We start from the raw sequence: 21,972 nt of genomic DNA, 5'->3' as shown, positions 1-21,972 counted from the left end.
AAAAAAAAAAAAAAAAAAAAAAAGTCTGGAAGAGCCGGGCGCGGTGGCTCACACCTGCAACCCCAGCACTTTGGGAGGCCAAGGCGGGCGGATCATGAGGTCAGGAGATTGAGACTATCCTGGCTAACACAGTGAAACCCTGTCTCTACTAAAATTACAAAAAAGTTACCCTGGCGTGGTGGCAGGCACCTGTAGTCCCAGCTACTCGGGAGACTGAGGCAGGAGAATGGTGTGAACCCGGGAGGAGGAGCTTGCCATGAGCCAAGATCGCACCACTGCACTCCAGCCTGGGTGACAGAGCAAGACGCCGTATCAAAAATAAATAAATAAATAAAATAAAAATAAAAAAAAGAAAGTCTGGAAGAAGAATTGCTAACAGCAGTCTACATTTGTGTACTGCCTTAGGTCAGTTCTGCATGCTTTACAGATATTAATCCACATGTGAGCTCTAAGGGCAGGATTCCCCACCTTGGAGGACATTTGGGATTGGATCATTCTCTGTGGTTGGGGAGCATCCTATGCATGGTAGGATATTTGAGCAGCATCCCTGGCCTCCACTCACTAGATGTCAGTATCATTTCCCCAGTTATGAAAACCAAAAAAAGTCTCTAGGCCGGGCACAGTGGCTCACACCTGCAATCCCAGCACTTTGGAAGGCTGAGGCAGGCGGATTGCCTGAGGTCAGGAGTTTGAGACGAGCCTGGCCAACATTGTGAAACCCTATCCCTACTAAAAATACAAAAATTAGGCAGGTGTAGTGGTGTACATCTGTAGTCCCAGCTACTCAGGAGGCTGAGGCTGCAGAATCACTTGAACCCGGGAGGTGGAGGCTGCAGTGAGCCAAGATCTCGCCACTGCACTCCAGCCTGGACAACAGAGTCAGACTTGGTCTCCAAAAAAAAAAGTCTCCAAACATTGCCAACTATCCCCTGGGGATCAAAATCCCTTCCTCTCACCTAGTTGATAAATACCGCTCTAAAGGAAAGGGTGGTGGCTTTTATTATCCCCAATTTACAAAAGGGGAAACTCAGGCACAGAGGAACTCATCCACCACCACACAGTGAGCAGAACTGGGATGAACCCAGGTTTTGGGCCCCAGAGTAAAACACTCAGCCACACACCAGGTGGCCTTGTAGTACATCAAGCATTATTCCAGGGGTCATCTCTAGGACTCGTTCTGCAGGGAGGCTGTCCCGCTGCCCTGAAGCCTGGGGAGGCCTCCTCTAAGCTGTGGGACCCCACCAGAGGCTTGCAGAAGCTCCAGAAAACTTTCACTTTTACTTTTCCTGTATGCCCTCTCCATTATTTCTTTTTTTTTTTTTTGAGACGGAGTCTCGCTCTGTCGCCCAGGCTGGAGTGCAGTGGCGCCATCTCAGCTCACTGCAAGCTCCGCCTCCTGGGTTTACGCCATTCTCCTGCCTCAGCCTCCCGAGTAGCTGGGACTACAGGCGCCCGCCACCTCGCCCGGCTAGTTTTTTGTATTTTTAGTAGAGATGGGGTTTCACCATGTTAGCCAGGATGGTCTCAAACTCTTGACCTCGTGATTCGCTGGCCTCGGCCTCCCAAAGTGCTGGGATTACAGGCTTGAGCCACCGCGCCCGGCCACCTTTATTTCTATTTTTCTTTCTTTCTTTCTTTTTTGAGACAGGGCCTCACTCTTATCAGTCAGGCTGGAGTGCAGTGGTACGATCTTGACTCACTGCAACCTCCACCTCCCAGTAGCTGGGACTATAGATGCCTGCCACCGCCATGCCCAGCTAATTTCCTTACTTTACACTGTAGAGACAGGATCTCGCTATGTTGCCCAGGCTGGTCTCGAACTCCTGGACTCAAGCGATCTGCTCACCTTGGCCTCCCAAAGTGCTGGAATTACAGGTGTGAGCCACCACATCTGGCCTTCTATTTTTCTTACCAGCATGAATTAAATCCTTTTCTTCTTCTTCTTTTTTTTTTTTTGAGACGGAGTCTCGCTTTGTCGCCCAGGCTGGAGTGCAGTGGCTGGATCTCAGCTCACTGCAAGCTCCGCCTCCCGGGTTTACGCCACTCTCCTGCCTCAGCCTCCCAAGTAGCTGGGACTATAGGCGCCTTCTTTTTTTTTTTTTTTGAGACAGAGTCTTGCTCTGTTGCCCAGGCTGGAGTGCACTGGCACCATCTCAGCTCACTGCAACATCAGACTCCCGGGTTCAAGCGACTCTCCTGCCTCAGCCTCCCGAGTAGGTGGGACTACAGGCACGTGCCACAACACCTGGCTAATTTTTGTATTTTCAGTAGAGATGGGGTTTCACCATGTTAGTCAGGCTGGTCTCAAACTCCTGACCTTGTGATCTGCCCGCCTCCGCCTCCCAAAGTGCTGGGATTACAGGCACGAGCCACCGCACCTGGCCAATCTTTACTTTCTTGTAAGGAGGTTGGGGCAGTTGTGTTAGCCAAATCTGCAATACACAAGCCCACATTCTTCGCACGAGCAGAAGTAGAAATCAAGAAGTGTTTATTTGAATGAACATACCTGAGGTCCGCAGCTTCTTCCTCTTTGTCATTTTATCTTCCCCTTGAGAAATCTGAAAACAAGCAAAATCTCTCATCATTATAAGCAGTCCCTGTCTCTGTTTATATCCAGTGGCTTTGGCTGAGAGCAGAGGTTACCCCCGCCTCCACCTCAGCCCATGTGGCTGCCCCAGGGGTCAGATGGCTCCCATTGGAACACAGCATGGGACACAGGGTCACAGCCACTTTGGGCCACGGCCAGGTAGGAATTCAAACCTCCTCCAAACTAAAGATCTTACGCCCAGGACCTGAAAGACAAATGGGACCTGGGGGGTCCTTATGGGAAGCCCTGGGGACCCACACTCTGGTCCCTGGGATGAAACAGCCTGTGTGAAGCCCCTCCCGACTGGGGTATCTGGGGGCCCTTCCAAGGACACTTGAGGACTCTCCAGGGGCCTCTGGGGCCTTTGGAGACCAGCCGGGCCAATATGGTGAAACCCCCTCTCTACTAAAAATACAAAAATTAGGCTGGGCGCAGGTGGCTCACGCCTGTAATCCCAGAACTTTAGGAGGCTGAGGTGGGCAGATCACTTGAGGTCAGGAGTTCCAGACTAGCCTGACCAATACGGTGAAACCCCGTCTGTCTCTACTAAAAGTATAAAAATTAGCTGGGTGTGGTGGCACACACCTGTAATCCCAGCTACTCGGACGGCGGAGACAGAATTCCTTGAACCCAGGAGGCGGAGCTTGCAGTGAGCCGAGATCGCTCCACTACACTCCAGCCTGGGCGACAGAGCCGGACTCCGTCTCAAAAAAAAAAAAAAAATTAGCCAGGCATGGTGGCACACACCCGTAATCCCAGCTACTCAGGAGGCTGTGGCACGAGGATCGCTTGAACCCAGGAGGCAGAGGTTGCAGTGAGCCAAGATCATGCCACTTTAAAGGGGACAGTTGCGTCCTTGGAGGGGCAAGAGCTGCCACAGGCCGGTTTCTCCCAGCGTTGGGGGTCAGGCAAGCCAAAACGGACCTGGGCCACAGAAGTCGCTGAGGACCCTCTGTCCTTATCAGAAACGAACTCTGCCTGTATCCGTTGGGAATAAGTCGCTTGAATTACCAGCGTTTACTCTTTTTGGAAAAAATAAATGGCCAAATGGGCCCTCACAGAAGCCTGGAGGCCTCGAGTCGGGCGCTGAAGGATGGAAAGGCCTGAGGGTGGGCGCTGTAGACCCCGCTCCCGGTGACAAGCCCCACACTGACACTACGTCGACCACCGAAAAGTGAGGACTCCACAGGCCGAGAGCCCACGTGAAGCCGGAGCCTATCGGTGACTGAGGGACGCTGTGAATCTCACAGAGGTCGCCGCCCCTCCCACCTGCGAGCGCTCTGCCTCTTTCCCGCGCCTCGCGAGGCCCCGCCCCGCGCATGCGCGACGCGAGCACCGCCCATGCAGCCCGCGACAGTGAGCACCGCCCCTGCCAAGCGCATGCGTGCCCGCGCACTGCCTGCCGGGAGTTGTAGTTTCGGCTCGGCGGACCCGGCGAGTCCAGTGGCCGCGCTCCGGTGCGGCGGCGCCCGAGGCCCGAGGCGGAAGTGGGGCGGCCAAGCAGGGAGGCGAGGGCTCGGGATCGACGGCCGCGGAGCGCCGACGAGGGTTGCAGGACTCAGGAAGGGCGCGTGCGCGGCGAGAGGGCCCAGGGAAGGAGGCAGGGCAAGGCCGGGCTTGGGGGCAGGTGGTTCGGGCATCCAGCCTGGAAGATGCACAAGAGGAAAGGACCCCCGGGACCTCCGGGTAGAGGCGCCGCGGCCGCCCGCCAGGTGAGTCTGCGCCCCACGGCGCGACCTGGGGATCCCTCCCCACCCCGGTCACACACTCAGGGAGGGGCCCCACCCCCCCCAGGGAGGCCCGATCTCCGCCCCCCAGGTAAGCCCCGGTCCCCGCCCCCGCCTCCAGGTGAGGCCCCAACCCCACTCAAGTGTGGTCTACTGGCCTTGGCTCCCCAGCTCCTGGGGCCCTGCCCCAGGTTCGGGGCCACCTGTTGCCACAGCTGCTCCAGTCGGGGAGGGGCAGTCCTCGGACTTGACACATCAAACCCTTGCATCAGTCGGGCCATGCCAGACTCTTTTTATTCCATTGTACAGATGAGGACTTTGAGACTCAGAGACGTGAAGACATCTGCCCAAGGTCATAGGGATTAACAGCTTGGCCAGAGCTAAGCACAAATCCAGGGCCCCAGCCATAAGCTTATGGCACTGTGGCTGGGCCCCTTCTCCCTCTCCCAACTCCTCTGCCCCAGGCACCAGATAGTTTGATTTTTCTGTTTTGATGGAAGGAGCCCAGGACATAGCTTGGTGTTCAGATATTAGAGTCTAGCTGACCTGAAGTTCCCTCCTGGCCTCTGTACATTGGACATTTGACTTTACAGCTCTGAGCCTCAGCTTTCTCATCTGTAAAATGGAGACCTCTGTAATCCCAGCACTTCAGGAGGTGGAGGCAGAGGTGGGAGAGTCATTTGAGGCCAGAGTTTGAGACCAGCCTGGGCAAAAGTGAGACCCCCCGTCTCAACAAAAAATAAAAACACTAACTGGGTATGGTGGCATGTGCCTGTAGTCCTAGCTACTTGGGAGGCTAAGAAGGGAGGATTGTTTGAGTCCAGGAGTTCAAGACTGCAGTGAGCTATGATCGCACTACTTCTGCCCCAGCCTAGGTGATAGAACAAGACTCTTTCTCTAAAGTAAAAATTAAAAATTAAAAATGGAAGCCGGGTGCGGTGTCTCACACCTGTAATTCCAGCACTTTGGGAGGCCATGGCGAAACCCCATCTCTATTAAAAATACAAAAATTAGCTAGGCATGGTGGTGGGCACCTGTAATCCCAGCTACTTGGGAGGCTGAGGTGGCCGAATCGCTTGAACCGGGAGGTGGATGTTGCAGTGAGCCGAGATCGCGCCACTGCATTCCAGACTGGGTATCAGAGTGAGACTCCTTCTCAAAAAAAATAAATAAATAATAAAAAATGGAGACCTCCAAGAGACCCTACATTACAGGACAGTTGTAAAGAGTAAATGAGATAGTTTATGGAAAGTGCTAGAACACAGCACTCAATAAATGTCACTATTATCATTATTACTAGTTGGTGGAGCCATACATAATTGCCAATATTTGGCCATTTTTTACCTACAGGAAAGGCAATTTCTTTTTGTTTTTGAGACGGATTCTCGCTCTGTCGCCCAGGCTGGAGTGCAGTGGCCGGATCTCAGCTCACTGCAAGCTCTGCCTCCCGGGTTTATGCCGTTCTCCTGCCTCAGACTCCCGAGTAGCTGGGACTACAGGCGCCCGCCACCTCGCCTGGCTAGTTTTTTGTATTTTTTTTTAGTAGAGACGGGGTTTCACCGTGTTAGCCAGAATGGTCTTGATCTCCTGACCTTGTGATCCGCCCGTCTCAGCCTCCCAAAGTGCTGGGATTATAGGCTTGAGCCACCACGCCCAGCCAGGAAAGGCAATTTCATATGGTTAAACACAATGTTGTCACATCATGATTGGTCATTAACCAAGATAGGAAGACGGGTCTGCATGGCAAACTTGCATTGTGGTTAGGACTTCTTTTTTTGTCTATTTGCTTTTGAAATGGAGTCTTGCTCTCTCGCCCCAGGCTGGAGTGCAGTGGCGCAGTGTCGGCTCACTGCAGCCTCCGCTTCCCGGGTTTAAGCGATTCTCCTGTCTCAGCCTCTGGAGTAGCTAGGATTACAGGCTCCCACCACCACACTCGGCTAATTTTTTTATGTTTCTTTTCTTTATTTCTTTATTTTATTTTATTTTATTTTTTTTGAGACAGAGTTTCGCTCTTGTTGCTCAGGCTGGAGTGCAGTGGCGCGATCTCGGCTCAATGCAAGCTCCGCCTCCCAGGTTCACACCATTCTCCTGCCTCAGCCTCCTGAGTAGCTGGGACCACAGGCACCTGCCACCATGCCCGGCTAATTTTTTTGTCTTTTTAGTAGAGACGGGGTTTCACCGTGTTAGCCAGGATGGTCTTGATCTCCTTTCCTCCTGATCCACCCACCTCGGCCTCCCAAAGTGCTGGGATTACAGGCGTGAGCCACCACGCCCAGCCTGCTTTTTTTGGGGCGGGTCCGTGGGGGGGCGGGGACAGAGTCTTGCTCTGTCGCTCAGGCTGGAGTTCAGTGGTGCAATCTCAGCTCACTGCAACCTCCACCTCCCAGGTTCAAGCAATTTTCCTGCCTCAGCCTCCTGAGTAGCTGGGATTGCAGACACCACCACCACACCCAGCTAATTTTTGTATTTTTAGTAGAGATGGGGTTTCACCACGTTGGCTAGGCTGGTCTCGAACTCCTGACCTCAGGCGACCTGCCTGCCTCGGCCTCCCACAGTGCTGGGATTACAGGTGTGAGCCACTGCATGCAGCCGTCAGGGCTTCTAATTGCTCTTGAAGCCCCAACCTTCCCACATAGCCCCTCTGCTGAGGATGCTGGAAAGAAAAGCCCAAGTGTACAGAGTAGCTTTGCTTTGGGCAAAGTGTGGGGCCTGCTTTCCTCCCTCCCTCCTTTCTTCCCTTCCTTCCTTCCTTCCTTTTTTCCTTCCTTCCCTCCTTCCTCCCTCCCTGTCTCCCTCCACTGCTCCATCTCTCTTTCTTCCTTTCCTTTAGACAGGGCTTTACTCTGTTGCCCAGGTGGAGGGCCATAGCGCAGTCATGGCTCACTGCAGCCTTGACCTCCCCCAGCTCAAGTGATCCTCCTCCCTCAGACTTCTGAGTAGCTGGGACCACAGGCACACACCACAACCCCCAACTAATTTTTTTTTTTTTTTGAGACAGAATCTCGCTCTGTTGCCCAGGCTGGAGTACAGTGGTGCGATCTCAGCTCACTGCAAGCTCTGCCTCCCAGGTTCACGCCATTCTCTTGCCTCTGCCTCCCGAGTAGCTGGGACTACAGGTGCCCGCCACTATGCCCGGCTAATTTTTTGTATTTTTAGTAGAGATGGGTTTCACTGTGTTATTCACCATGTTAGCCAGGATAGTCTCGATCTCCTGACCTCATGATCCGCCCGCCTCGGCCTCCCAAAGTGCTGGGATTACAGGCGTGAGCCACCGCACCCGGCCAACTCCCAGATAATTTTTTAAAGTTTTTTTTCCTGTAATCCCAGCACTTTGGGAGGCCGAGGCAGGTGGATCACGAGGTCAGGAGATGGAGACCATCCTGGCTAACACGGTGAAACCCCGTCTCTACTAAAAATACAAAAAAAAAAAAAAAAATTAGCCAGGCGTGGTGGCGGGCGCCTGTAGTCCCAGCTACTCAGGAGGCTGAGGCAGGAGAATGGCGTGAACCTGGGAGGCGGAGGTTGCAGTAAGCCGAGACCGCACCACTGCACTCCAGCCTGGGTAACAGGGCGAGACTCTGTCTCAAAAAAAAAAAAAAAAGTTTCTTTTTTGGTAGAGATGGGGGTCTCACTGTATTGCCCAGGCTGGTCTGGAACTCCCAGACACAATCTGTCCTCTTGCCTTGGCCTCCCACAGTGCTGGGATGGCAGGCGTGAGCCACTGCACCCAGCTAGGGGCCTGCTTTTCCCACTGAACTTGGCCCAGCAGCACATCATAAGTGTGGATTCAGATCAGAGAGCTGGGTCTCTTGCCCTTTGCCCCAGGTTGAACTGTGCCAGAGGGCCTGGCTTGTCTTATAACACCTGTTCTGGGCTCGTTCCAGTCTCCTGACACTCCTCAGGTAAATAGCTTTCCCTGGGAGACCTTGTTTCCTTCCTCCCAAGGGGACTCTCCAGCCATCATGACTGCCTCTAGCCATGTGGTGAACCAAAGGTCTGACTGAACCCTTGCTGTCCCCCTAGCTGGGCCTGCTGGTTGACCTCTCCCCAGATGGCCTGATGATCCCTGAGGACAGAGTTAACGATGAAGAACTGGAGGCCGAGTTCTTGGCTTTGGTCGGGGGCCAGCCCCCAGCTCTGGAGAAGCTCAAAGGGAAAGGTGAGATGGTTAACACACCCTCAGAACATTTTCTGATCTCCTGCAAGTGGTTCGGGTGCAGAACTGGGGGCACTGGGTAGGTAGGGGAAAGAAGACAGAGAAGACCCCTGTTCTCCGGGAGCCGATGGTCTGGGTAAGAGGGTCAAGATCAACTCTGGACCCAGACTGAGAGTTGGAATCCGAGCTCTGCCACTTACTGGCTATGTGACCTGATGAGTCACATCATGTGCTTTGGCCTCAGTTTTACCATCTGTAAAACTGGAATAATAACCATGTTATAGGAATTAATCTTCTAGAGTCCGTATTTCGCCCAGGGCCCCCTCACACACCATAAGCTCATGTCAGCTGGGCGCAGTGGCTCACGCCTATAATCCCAGCACTCTGGGAGGCCAAGGTGGGCAGATCACTTGGAGCCAGGAGCTCGAAAGCAGCCTGGCCAACATGGTGAAACCCCGTCTTTACTAAAAATACAAAAATTAGCCGAGCCTGGTGGTGAACGCCTGTAATCCCAGCTACTCGGGAGGCTAAGGCATGAGAATCGCTTGAATCCAGGAGGCAGCGGTTGCAGTGAGCAGAGATCGCGCCACTGCACTCCAGCCTGGGCAACAGAGCAAGGTCCTGTCTCCAAGAAAAGAGAGAAGCTTCATTCAGGCATTAATTACTGTGCTATTGGCTGTGAATTCAAAGTTAATGAATGAACAATATCTATTCGGTAAGATGTCTTCAAACAGAAACACGCATGGAGCAAGGTTGTGTATTGATCAGTTGATTAAAATTTTGTGACCAGAGCTTGGTGTGGTGGCGCATGCCTGTAGTCTCAACTACTTGGGAGGTTGAGGCAGGAAGATCACTTGAGACCAAGAGTTTGAGGCTGCAGTGAGCTCTGATTGGGACACTGCACTCCAGCCTGGGTGACAGAGCAAGATCCTGTCTCCAAAAAAGGTTATGACTGGAGGCTCACAGGAACCTAACCTTAAATTTCCCCTAGGAACAATAGTCTTATAGTCATTAATTTAGTCTTCAAGGCAGCTTTATAGAGTGTAACATAACTAATAAAAAGATACTGGCAATATACTGTTCTAAGAGCTTCATTGACCTTCTGTGTTCCAACCTACCTATGAAGGAGGAACTGTTGTTATCCCCATGTCACAGAGGGAGAAACTGAGGCCCAGAGAGGTGACCTCACTTGCCCAAGGTCTCACAGAGAGAAAGTTGCAGAGCTGGGTTTGTTGTTTTTTTGGTGTGTGTGTGTGTGTGTGTGTGTGTGTTTTGAGACAAACCCTTGCTCTGTTGCCCAGGCTGCAGTGCAGTGGCGCAATCTCAGCTCACTGCAACCTCTGCCTCCTGGATTTAAGTGATTCTCCTGCCTCAGCCTCTCCAGCAGCTGGGATTACGTGCCACCATGCTCAGCTAATTTTTGTATTTTTTTTTTTTTTTTTTTTTGAGACAGAGTCTTGCTCTGTTGCCCAGGCTGGAGTGCACTGGCACGATCTCGGCTCACTGCAAGCTCCGCCTCCCGAGTTCACGCCATTCTCCTGCCTCAGCCTCCTGAGTAGCTGGGACTACAGGCGCCCGCCACCGCGCCTGGCTAATTTTTTGTATTTTCAGTAGAGACGGGGTTTCACCGTGGTCTCGATCTCCTGACCTTGTGATCCGCCCGCCTCGGCCTCCAAAGTGCTGGGATTACAAGCGTGAGCCACCGTGCCCAGCAATTTTTGTATTTTTAGTAGAGACGGGGTTTCACCATGTTGGCCAGGCTGGTCTCAAATTCCTGACCTCAAGTGTTCCTTCTGCCTCGGCCTCCCAAAATACTGGGATTACAAGCGTGAGCCACTGTGTCCAGTCTGCAGAGCTGGGTTTTGAATTCAGAGAGCCAGGCCCCAGACCTGAGGCTGAATAAGGAAGAGATGAAATGGGGAAGTCAACAAGAGGTGGGATCACCTAACATGTCCGGGATGGGAAACGGGGGCTCTTGGTGTACAACCCTGGCCCACCTGGGGTATCCCCCTACCGCCAGGTCCCCTGCCAATGGAGGCCATTGAGAAGATGGCCAGCCTGTGCATGAGAGACCCGGATGAGGATGAGGAGGAGGGCACGGATGAGGATGACTTGGAGGCTGATGATGACCTACTGGTGAGCACTAAGGGCAGGGTGGGGGCTCTTATCCCATTGCCCCCATCGAGCATGCCCTCATGTCCTGCCCCCGGCCGTGTGTCCCTGCAGGCGGAGCTAAATGAGGTCCTTGGAGAGGAGCAGAAGGCTTCAGAGACCCCCCCTCCTGTGGCCCAGGTACAGTTCGGATGACCCCACTCCCTTGAACCACAACCCAACAGACAGTCCGGGGTTCAAGGCCTACCTTTTTCTTATGAGATGGAGTCTTGCTGTATCACCCAGGCTGGAGTGCAGTGGTGCCATCTCAGCTCACTACAACCTCTGCCTCCCGGGTTCAAGCGATCCTCCCACCTCCGCCTCCCCAGTAGCTGGGATTACAGGTGTGCGCCACCACACCTGGCTAATTTTTGTATTTTTTGGTAGAGATGGGGTTTTTCCATGTTGGCCAGGCTGGTCCCAACCTCAAGTGATCCTCCTGCCTTGGCCTCCCAAAGTGCTGGGATTATAGGCGTGAGCCACTGCAACCCGGCCCACCCTTGTCCTTCACAGCCACGTGACATCAGGCGGGTCACATGATGCTTCTGAAACCCCATTCCCTCCACTGGGAAATGGGGACCATGATTTCTGCCTCACTGGGGCGGGGGAGGCTGGTCCAGGAATGACATGTGGCTGACTATTACTGCAGAAGAGGCTGACAAGGGCATCCCAAGTGGGGTCACCGCCCACACTGTGCCCCTGCCCTCCCACAGCCAAAGCCTGAGGCCCCCCATCCGGGGCTGGAGGCCACCTTGCAGGAGAGGCTGGCGCTCTATCAGGCAGCAATTGAAAGCGCCAGGCAAGCTGGAGACAGCGCCAAGATGCGGCGCTACGACCGGGGGCTTAAAGTAAGTGGGCAGAGGGCAGGGTACAGGGACCCCGCCACCCCGATGTCCCGCACCAAGCTCTTGGCTTCTCCCAAACCAATACTCACGCCTTATCGCAGACACTGGAAAACCTGCTGGCCTCTGTCCGGAAGGGCAATGCCATTGACGAAGCAGACATCCCGCCGCCAGTGGCCATAGGAAAAGGCCCAGCATCCACACCTAACTGCAGCCCTGCACCCACCCAGCCGGGCCCTGGAATCGCATCAGCCCCGGAGCCCAGGGTCACCCTGGAGGGACCTTCTCCCACTGCCCCAGCCTCATCTCCGGGCTTGGCTAAGCCCCAGATGCCCCCAGGTAGGTGATGGGCAGGGCCGGGCTGACGTGGGATCCGAGTGGGCCATCTGGCAGGATGCCGCTCTAGGGGGGTGCAGGCTGTGCACTGATTGTGACATATTTTCAATACCCTGAATCCTGGGGTCTTCAAGCCCCTGGAGTTCATGAATACCTCCCAAGCAGGACATGGATACCCAGAGAGTTTTTTTGTTGTTATTATAATATTATGATAAAACATAGGCTGGCGCGGTGGCTCAAGCCTGTAATCCCAGCACTTTGGGAGGCCAAGACGGGCCGATCACGAGGTTAGGAGATTGAGACCATCCTGGCTAACACGGTGAAACCCCGTCTCTACTAAAAAATACAAAAAACTAGCCGGGCGAGGTGGCAGGCGTCTGTAGTCCCAGCTACTCGGGAGGCTGAGGCAGGAGAATGGCATAAATCCGGGAGGCGGAGCTTGCCAAGATCTTCGCCAAGATCCGGCCACTGCACTCCAGCCTGGGCGACAGAGCAAGACTCCATCTCAAAAAAAAAAAAAAAGAAAAAAAAGTACTGATGCTTATACCTGTAATCCCAGCACTTTGTGAGGCCAGGAGTTCAAGACCAGTCTGGGCAACATAGCAAGAACCCATCGCTACATAAAAATAAAGAAATTAGGCCAGGCGTGGTGGCTCACGCCTGTAATCCCAGCACTTTGGGAGGCCGAGGTAGGCGGATCACGAGGTCAGAAGATCAAGACCATCCTGGCTAACATGGTGAAACCCTGTCTCTACTAAAAATAAAAAAAAAATAAAAAAAAATTAGCCAGATGTGGCAGCGAGCGCCTGTAGTCCCAGCTACTCAGGAGGCTGAGGCAGGAGAATGGCATGAACCCGGGAGGCAGAGCTTGTGGTGAGCTGAGATCATGCCACTTGTACTCCATGCTGGGCGACAGAGCGAGTCTCCATCTCAAAAAAAAAAAAAAATTAAGAAATTAGCTGGGCGTGGTAGTACATGCCTATAGTTCCAGCTACTCGAGAGGCTGAGGTGGGAGGTTCACTTGAGTCCAGGAGTTCAAGGCTGCAGTGAGCCATGATCGTGCCACTCCAAGTCTGGGCAACAGAGCAAGATCTTATCTCTTAAAAAAGGAAAAGAAAAAAAAGAAAAGGATTGAAAGGGAGAAACGAGCTGATTGTTAGGGATTGGACCCAGCTCCAATTATGTCAAAAGAGGTACATTTCTGATAGAATTTTACCCTTGGTGTATAAAAACTATCAAATAGCTCAGCAGGGGCTGGGTGTGGTCGCTCAAGCCTGTAATCCCAGCACTTTGGGACACCAAGGCAGGCGGATCACTTGAGGCCAGGAGTTCAAGACCAGCCATGGCCAACATGGTGGGACCTCATCTCTACTAAGAATACAAAAATTAGCTGGGCGTGGTAGCGCATGCTGGTAGTCCCAGCCACTCGGGTGGGTGAAGCAAGAGAATCACTTGAACCCAGAAGGCAGGGGTTGCAGTGAGCCACGTTCACACCACAGCATTCCAGCCTGGGTGACAGAGCAAGACTCTGTTTCAACAAACAAACAGGTTGGGCACAGTGGCTCACGCCTGTAATCCCGGCACTTTGGGAGGCTTAGGCGGGTGGATCATGAGGTCAGGAGATTGAGACCATCCTGGCTAACACAGTGAAACCCCGTCTCTATTAAAAATACAAAAAAATTTGTCGGGTGTGGTGGCGGGCGCCTATAGTCCCAGCTACTCGGGAGGCTGAGGCAGGAAAATCACATGAACCTGGAAGGCAGAGCTTGCAACGAGCCGAGATCGCACCACTGCACTCCAGCCTGGGCAACAGAGCGAGAGTCCTTCTCAAAACAAATAAACAAACAAATCCAAAAAGCTCAGCTGGGTGTGGTGGCTCACACCTATAATTCCAGCACTCTGGGAGGCCAAGGTGGGAGGATCACTTGAACCCAGGAGTTCAAGATCCATCTGGGCAACGTGGGAAACTGTGTCTCTACAAAAAATTAAAAATTAGCCAGGCACGGTGGTGCATGCCTGTAGTCCCAGCTACTTGGGAGGCTGAGGTGGGAGAATCACTCGTGCCTGGAAGGTTGAGGCTGCAGTGAGCTGTGATTGCACCATTGCACTCCAGCCTGGGTGACAGAATGAGACCCTGTCTCCAAAAAATAAAATAAAATAAAATAAGCTTGATGTATTTAGGTTTTGCTCAATTACCTGCTAGTAATAATTATAACAATAATTTGACCCAGAAACACATTGTTTTTAACACTGAAAGATTTATGATCACAGGAAATAAAACCAATACAATGTCAAAGGCATGTCACTTCTACCTCCAAACCTATTTTTAGGGAAGTAAGCCTAAGTTTAAAGCAATGGGTCCAGTTGTTAGTCTCAAAAAAAGATCCTGCGTGCTATTTTCTGGGTGTTTCAAGATTTTGTAGGCACTGGGTGGTATCTTTATTGTACCGTGTTATTTTATACTAAGAATTGCACTTAGAGCTTTAAATTTTGAGGTACTTCCCCAGAAAACATATCGAGCATATTATTTGAAACTGTAACTAACACAGTTTAAAAAGCACTGAATACTGAGTTTCCCAACTTTGCAAACACATTTCATAAATGTATTTTGGTTGTATAAATATACAATAGGGTAGGCAAAAAAGGCTTTCAAACACACAGCTATATCATGTTAGCATAAATTTCTGTGGGGGATGTGGATGGAAATAAGAGAAGACTCAAAATTCCCAACTGCTAAAAGTGAGTCCCAGGATCTATTTAAAAAGGGAGTTGGGCATGGTGGCGCATGCTTGTAATCTCAGCACTTCGGGAAGCTGAGGTGGGAGGATCGCTTGAACCCAGGAGTTCGAGACTAGCCTGGCCAACATAGTGAGACCCCATCTCTAAAAAAAAATTTAAAAAATTAGCCGGGCGTGCTGGTGCATGCTCTGTAGCCCCAGCTACTCAGGAAGCTGAGGTGGGAGGATCGCCTAAGCCCAGGTGTTTGAAGCTACAGTGAGGTATGATTACGCCACTATACTCCTGAGCAGCAGAGCAAGACTCTCTCTCTTTAAAAAAAAATACATTAACTACGACCAGGCATGGTAACTCACGCCTGTAATCCTACCACTTTGGAAGGCCGAGGTAGGTGGATCACTTGAGGTCAGGAGTTTGAGACCAGCCTGGCCAACATGGTGAAACCCCATCTCTACTAAGAATACAAAAATTAGCCAGAAATCAGGAGGCGGAGGTTGCAGTGAGCCGAGATTGTGCCACTGCACTCCAGTCTGGGCAACAGAGCAAGAATCAGTCTCAAAAAAAACGTTAAGGCTGGGCGTGGTGGTTCACGCCTGTAATCCCAGCACTTTGGGAGGCTGAGGCAGGCAGATCACCTGAGGTCAGGACTTTGAGACCAGCCTGGCCAACATGGCAAAACCCTGTCTCTACTAAAAACATAAAAATTAGCTGGGCACGTGCCTGTAATCCCAGCTACTCAGGGGGCTGAGGAAAGAGAATGGCTTGAACCTAGGAGGCGGAAATTGCAGTGAGCTGAGATTGCACCACTGTACCCCAGCGTGGGCAACAGAGCAAGGCTCTGTCTGAAAAAGAAAAAAAAAAAACATTAAATAAATAAATAACAAATAGTTTACACGGTGAACTTGGCCCAGGCCCTGGAGGCTTCCTGTATGTTGTTCTCCCTTCCAGGTCCCTGCAGCCCTGGCCCTCTGGCCCAGTTGCAGAGCCGCCAGCGTGAGTACAAGCTGGCTGCCCTCCACGCCAAGCAGCAGGGAGATACCGCTGCTGCCGCCAGACACTTCCGCGTGGCTAAGGTGCGTCCAGCCCGACAGACAGGACTGGAGGGACGGGGCAGGATGCTTCCCACATGGCCCGGTGGCAAAGCACCCGGGCTGCTGGGTCAGGCTGACCCAAATTTGCATCCTAGCCTGGTCACTCCCTAGCAATAGTTTGCTGTAAGTCTTGGAGCCTCAGTTTACCCCCTCTGTGAAATGGGCACGTGTGTTGGAAGAGGATTAAGCAAGATAGCACAAACGGAAGGGAGGGAGCTAGAAGTCCTCGGTGCCATGGCAGGGCCCGGAGGCTCCCCACGAGGTCCCAGCCCCCAACTGCACCTCCTCTTCTAATCTCTTCCTTCTCCCAGAGCTTTGATGCTGTCTTGGAGGCCCTGAGCCGGGGGGAGCCGGTGGACCTCTCCTGCCTGCCGCCGCCACCCGGTGAGGACTCTGCCATGCCCACTGTCCGGGATGGTTTCAGGCATACACTAAGTTCTCCTTGATGCTGCTACCCCTGTTGGTCAGGCCCAGAGACCACCCTCAGGCCAGACCAGCTTGTTGGGGATGCAGCATGCAAGCCCCTCATTGGCCTGGACCTCTCTGTCCCTAGACCAGCTGCCCCTAGACCCACCGTCACCACCGTCGCAGCCTCTGACTCCCGCTACGGCGCCCTCCACACCAGGTAGGTTGTGGGACCCTCTGGGGTCGGGGGCAGACTGAAGCCAGACTGTCTACCCGTCCCTTGACTCTTAACCTTGTCCCCCTATCTGGCCCAGAGGTCCCCCCACCCCCGAGGACCCTGCTGGAGGCGCTGGAGCAGCGGATGGAGCGGTACCAGGTGGCTGCAGCCCAGGCCAAGAGCAAGGGGGACCAGCGGAAAGCTCGAATGCACGAGCGCATCGTCAAGGTGCCCCGGGGGTTCCGGGGGAGGTGGGGCGAATGGGCAGCCCCAGAGCCCTCCCACAATCAGCCCTAACACCTGTGGCCCTTGCAGCAATACCAAGATGCCATCCGAGCTCACAAGGCTGGCCGAGCCGTGGATGTCGCTGAATTGCCGGTGCCCCCAGGTAGGCCTCACTCCGGTAGGCTCCGCCCCAGTAGGCCCCACCCCAGTAGGCCCCGCCCCCAGTAAGCCCTGCCGCTGGCAGACTGTGCCCCAAGCTCCTGTTCCTCCAGCCTCTGAGCGTTGGCAGATGCTATTACTCCCCATGGCACGGGCTCAGGGATCTGAATACAACATATTCAGGGGTTCTGTAAACTTGTTAATCAGTGGGAGCTTGACATTAGACATGATGTAAGGGTCTGCACCCTAGAAATTGGCAAACCGGCTGGACGTGGCTGTTCACGCCTGTAATCCCAGCAGTTTGGGAGGCTGAGGTGGGAGCATCACTTGAGGTCAGGAGTTCAAGACCAGGAGTTCAACATGGCGAGACCCTGTGGCTACAAGAAATTTAAAAATTAGCCTGGTATGGAGGTGCACGCCTGCAGTCCTACTCCAGATCATGCCGCTGTACTCCAGCCCCGGCAACAGACCGAGATCCTGTCTCAAAAAAAAAAAAAAAAAACACACAATTAAAAAAATACAAAAGTAAAGGCCCAAGACTCTGTAGGTGGGGGAGGAATCTGCATCTCCACCATAATGGTGTGAGTTGGTCTCCATCCTGACACACAGTAACTAGGCCTCGACTGGCCGCCCAGGCTTTCCCCCCATCCAGGGCCTGGAGGCCACCAAACCCACCCAGCAGAGTCTGGTGGGTGTCCTGGAGACTGCCATGAAGCTGGCCAACCAGGATGAAGGCCCAGAGGATGAAGAGGATGAGGTGCCTAAGAAGGTTTGAGGGTTGGGGCCGGGTGCACTGGCTCACACCTGTAGTCCCAGCACTTTGGGAATCCAAGCTGGGAGGATCACTTGAGGCCAGGAGTTTGAGACCAGCCTGGGCCACATAGTGAGACCCCCATCTCTGCAAAAAATGTTTTAAAAATTAGCCAGGCATGGTGGGACTCACCTGTAGTCCCTGCTACTTGGGAGACTGAGGTGGGAGAATCGCCCGAACTAAGGAGCTCAAGGCTGCAGTGAGCCATGGTCGTGCCACTGTACTCCAGCCTGGGCGACAGAGCAAGACCTCATCTCCAAGACAAACTAAAAAAAAAAAAAAAAAAGTGTTTGGTGAGAATTGCTTGAACTGGGAGGCAGAGGTTGCAAGATCATGCTACTGTACTCCAGCCTGGGCGATACAGCAAGACTCTGTCTCAAAAAAAAAAAAATAAAATAAAAATAAGGTGTTTGGAGCCAGGGGCTTTGGGTGAGGCAGGGGAATAGCAAAGTCCTGGGAGCCCACTAAATGACCACTGTTGTCAGTGTCAGACCCTGATCCTTGGGGACTAGACTCATAACAGGTGCTACGAAATCTCTTAACATCCTCTCTCTTCCTCCACAGCAGAACAGCCCTGTGGCCCCCACAGCCCAGCCCAAAGCCCCACCCTCAAGGGCTCCCCAGTCAGGATCAACCCCAGCAACCAAAGCACCCCCCAAAGCCACATCCACCAGAGGTAGGTACCCCCCCCTCCTTGACCCAGCTGCCTATTGCCTGGCTGTGGCCTGGGCAGCACCCATAGCAGCTCCTATGCCCACAGCCCAGCAGCAGCTGGCCTTCCTAGAGGGCCGCAAGAAGCAGCTCCTGCAGGCCGCACTTCGAGCCAAGCAGAAGAACGACGTGGAGGGCGCCAAGATGCACCTGCGCCAGGCCAAGGGACTGGAGCCTATGCTGGAGGCCTCGCGCAATGGGCTGCCTGTGGATATCACCAAGGTGAACCCTCTGGGCTTGCGGGAACTGCCCAGGCACCCACTGCTCAGGCTCCTGCCCCTTAGCAGCCACGTGAACTGAAGTGTATTAGTCAGGGTCCAGCTGCTGTAACAAACAGGTCCTCCCAAGACAGTGGCTGAAATGAGACAGACATTTATTATGTTTCTTGCATGTACCACTCAGGGCAGTCTGGGCTATGCAAATGGGAGGTCCTCCAGGGCCTGAGTTCCTTCTGCCTTATTGCTTTGCTACACCCAAGGGGTTGTCCTTGTCCACATGATCCAAGTGGATCCTGTCAGAAGGATTAGAGAAAGAGGCAGAGCTAGTAGTCCCTTTTAAAGGAAGCGACATCACTATTGCTTGCCTCCCATTGGCCAGAACTAAGTCACATGGCCACATTTAGCCACAGAGGAGCCTGGAACATGTAGTCTCTTGTTGGTGCACTGTGTGTCCAGCCTGAGCTCCATTACTAGGGAAGGGGAGGGGATCAGATTTGGGGAGAGACTTAGATTCTGCCACTTTGGACAGGACCATTCCTTTCTCTCTCAGCATCATTTTTCTCCCTGGGGAAGTGGGGATGGCGACCCCCGCCTCAAAGAAAGACAGCCAGGATTCCTCATGTGATAGAATAGTACTCATAATAGGAAACATTTGAGGAGCTTGAACTGGGTGCCCAGCAAAGGCCACCCAGTTCAAGGAAGTGACATCACCTTTGCTTGCCTCCCATTGGCCCAAACAGTCACATGGCTACATTTAGCCTCAGAGGAGCCTGGGACATGTAGTCTTTGCTGGGCACTGGAGACATGGCCTTGAGCAAAAAAGGCAAAAATTCACACTCTCTCTGGACATGGTGGGTTACACCTGTAATTCCAGCTACTTGGGAGGCTGAGGTGGGAGGATCGCTTGAGGCCAGGAGTTCAAAACCAGCTTGGGAAACACAGTGAGACTCACTGTCATGGAGTGGATGTTCTAACTGAGAGACCACAAGAAACACACAAATATATAGCACCTTATCACAGCCCATGAAGCCTGCACGATCTGCCCCATCACCTCCCTTGCCTGGTCTCTTTTTTGTTTTGTTTTGAGACAGAGTCTCGCTCTGTTGCCCAGGCTGGAATGCAGTGGCACGATCTCAGCTCACTGCAAACTCTACCTCCCAGGCTCAAGCGATTCTCCTGCCTTAGCCTCCCGAGTAGCTGGGACTACAGTCATGCACCACCACGCCTAGCTAATTTTTGTATTTTTAGTAGAGATGGGGTTTCACTATGTTGGCCAGGCTGAACTCCTGACCTCAGGCAATCCACCTGCCTCGACTTCCCAAAGTGCTGGGATTACAGGCACGAGCCACAGTGCCCGGCTTGCCTGGTCTCTTTCACCTGCCCCCTTGCCCACTCTCCCCTTTGCTGTCTGGTAGCCTCAAACACCAAGCACTCTGCAACCTCAGGGCCTTTGCACATGCAGTTCCCTCTGCCTGAATGCTTTTCCCACAGACACCTGTATGGTTCACTTTCTCCCCTCATTAGGTCTCTGCTCAGACATCAGCATCTCCAGGAGGCCTACCCTGACCTGTCTAAAATCCCTCCCTGTCACCCAGATCCCTCTGCTCCTCCTCCCAGCCCTGCCTTTCCCTGTGGCATGTATCACCTTATACTCTCTTATATGATTTACTTCTTTCTTTTTTTTTTTTTTTTGAGGCGGAGTCTCGCTCTGTCACCCGGACTGGAGTGCAGTGGCCGGATCTCAGCTCACTGCAAGCTCCGCCTCCTGGGTTTATGCCATTCTCCTGCCTCAGCCTCCTGAGTAGCTGGGACTACAGGCGCCCGCCACCTCGCCCGGCTAGTTTTTGTATTTTTAGTAGAGACGGGGTTTCACCGTGTTAGCCAGGATGGTCTCGATCTCCTGACCTCGTGATCCACCCGTCTCGGCCTCCCAAAGTGCTGGGATTACAGGCTTGAGCCACCGCGCCCGGCCTGATTTACTTATTTCTTCTGATTATTGCCCATCTCCTACAAGAGAATGTCAGCCCCACGAGGGCAGGGATTTTGTTCTCTCTTCTTCATCCCTGTGTCCCCAGCCCCAGAGCAGAGCCTAGTGCACATTAGAGGCTCCATACATGATTTCTCCAACTCTTGAGCTCAAGCAATGTACCTGCCTCAGCCTCCCAAAATTCTGGGATTATAGACATGAGCCACTGCCCCTGGCACCACACATAATTTCTGGGGTGACTGAAGGATGCCCTTGTTAAGTGGGACAATGGAAGGATCAAGAAGAAAGAATAGAGGCTGGGTGTGGTCTTTTCACACCTGTAATCCCAGCAATTAGGGAGGCTGAGGCTGGCGGATCACTTGAGGTCAGGAGTTCGAGACCAGTCTGGCCAACACGGTAAAACCCTGTCTCTACTAAAAATACAAAAATTAGCCAGGTGTGGTGGCACGTGCCTGTAATTCCAGCTACTTGGGAGGCTGAGGCAGGAGAATCACTTGAACCCGGGAGGCAGAGGTTGCAGTGAGCCGAGATCGCGCCACTGTACTCCAGACTGGGCAACAGAACGAGACTACATCTCAAAAAAAAAAGACCAGAGAAGGGTGACAGAGCCGTGGTTGGGGAATGCTCCCCCTCAAGGAAGAACAACATTTCTGCAGAGCCCTAGGTGGGCCTGCTTGTCCCCCTTATCCCCCCACCACCAGCCTCGTCCTCCCCAGGTGCCGCCCGCTCCTGTCAACAAGGACGACTTTGCCCTGGTCCAGCGGCCCGGCCCAGGTCTGTCTCAGGAGGCCGCCCGGCGCTATGGTGAACTCACCAAGCTCATACGGCAGCAGCATGAGGTGAGGGGGAGGCCCCCAGCCTGTCCCCCAGGGGCGTGACCCTGCTTCCCCCTCTCTTCCCTTCCCTCAACTCACTGCCTTCTGTTTCCCCAGATGTGCCTAAACCACTCAAACCAATTCACCCAGCTGGGCAACATCACTGAAACCACCAAGTAAGTGCCCCGACCTGTGCCAGACACTTGCGCCCCCAACCACCCATCCCCGGGGCTAGGGACATGAGCAGGGCCCTCCCACCGGCAGGTTTGAAAAGTTGGCGGAAGACTGTAAGCGGAGCATGGACATTCTGAAGCAAGCCTTCGCCCGGGGTCTTCCCACACCCACCGCCCGCTTTGAGCAAAGGACCTTCAGTGTCATCAAGTAAGGCTCCTGATCTATGCCCCACCACGTGGCCCCAGTGGCCCTTTGGTGGCAGGGGGGTGGGGGTGTGCTCCCCAGAAGCTGGCATAAGATTTACATCTGGAGGAAAGTTTGAATGGGTGGAAGAGCACAGAGCGTGCAAAGGCCCTGGGGCAGGCATGAGATACAAGTGAAGGATGGCGAGGGTGCAGTCACAGTGACACATTTGGGAAAGATCTAGAGAGTACAAAGGTGTATCTTGTCCCAGGGCCTGGGTGAGTCCATGGGAGACCAGAGATGAGTTATGGCTTTGGTGGGTGTTGGTCTTGGTACTATTAAGTCTTCCCACGCCAGGAGGAGTGGGGATCATTTTCTGCACTTTTTTTTTTTTTTTTTTTAATTTTGAGACAGAGTCTCGCTCTGTTGCCCAGGCTGGAG

General features: G+C 53.2%; 2 protein-coding genes across 10 annotated transcripts in view; one reads left to right on the top strand and one right to left on the bottom strand.

The window, feature by feature from the left end:
- Nucleotides 1-3,962, bottom strand: part of C21H19orf57 (chromosome 21 C19orf57 homolog) — a 26,082-nt gene extending 22,120 nt beyond the window's left edge. For 2 of the 4 annotated variants that reach the window (XM_023188622.1, XM_023188624.1), the window contains exons 1-2: nt 3,512-3,962; nt 2,507-2,558 (exon numbers count right to left, since the gene is read on the bottom strand). In XM_023188622.1, the coding sequence (XP_023044390.1) occupies nt 2,507-2,537 (31 nt within the window). In that variant the 5' untranslated portion in view covers nt 2,538-2,558; nt 3,512-3,962. The remainder of the gene's footprint in view (nt 1-2,506; nt 2,559-3,511) is intronic. The other 2 variants (XM_023188623.2, XM_023188625.1) reach the window with 2 other exon arrangements.
- Nucleotides 3,941-21,972, top strand: part of CC2D1A (coiled-coil and C2 domain containing 1A) — a 23,266-nt gene continuing 5,234 nt past the window's right edge. For 2 of the 6 annotated variants that reach the window (XM_023188618.1, XM_023188615.1), the window contains exons 1-17: nt 3,941-4,299; nt 8,338-8,473; nt 10,491-10,606; nt 10,697-10,762; nt 11,335-11,469; nt 11,568-11,802; nt 15,484-15,608; nt 15,938-16,010; nt 16,180-16,251; nt 16,346-16,476; nt 16,564-16,636; nt 17,268-17,401; nt 18,008-18,119; nt 18,204-18,376; nt 21,076-21,198; nt 21,292-21,350; nt 21,439-21,555. In XM_023188618.1, coding sequence (XP_023044386.1) covers nt 4,240-4,299; nt 8,338-8,473; nt 10,491-10,606; nt 10,697-10,762; nt 11,335-11,469; nt 11,568-11,802; nt 15,484-15,608; nt 15,938-16,010; nt 16,180-16,251; nt 16,346-16,476; nt 16,564-16,636; nt 17,268-17,401; nt 18,008-18,119; nt 18,204-18,376; nt 21,076-21,198; nt 21,292-21,350; nt 21,439-21,555 — 1,940 coding nt within the window. In that variant the 5' untranslated portion in view covers nt 3,941-4,239. Of the gene's footprint in view, nt 4,300-8,139; nt 8,217-8,337; nt 8,474-10,490; nt 10,607-10,696; nt 10,763-11,334; nt 11,470-11,567; nt 11,803-15,483; nt 15,609-15,937; nt 16,011-16,179; nt 16,252-16,345; nt 16,477-16,563; nt 16,637-17,267; nt 17,402-18,007; nt 18,120-18,203; nt 18,377-21,075; nt 21,199-21,291; nt 21,351-21,438; nt 21,556-21,972 lie in introns of all 6 variants that reach the window. The other 4 variants (XM_023188621.2, XM_023188620.1, XM_023188619.1 and 1 more) reach the window with 4 other exon arrangements.

The sequence above is a fragment of the Piliocolobus tephrosceles genome, chromosome 21 (assembly GCF_002776525.5).
Source record: "Piliocolobus tephrosceles isolate RC106 chromosome 21, ASM277652v3, whole genome shotgun sequence".
NCBI lineage: Eukaryota > Metazoa > Chordata > Mammalia > Primates > Cercopithecidae > Piliocolobus > Piliocolobus tephrosceles.
This window is presented reverse-complemented; position numbering and strand designations above follow the sequence as displayed.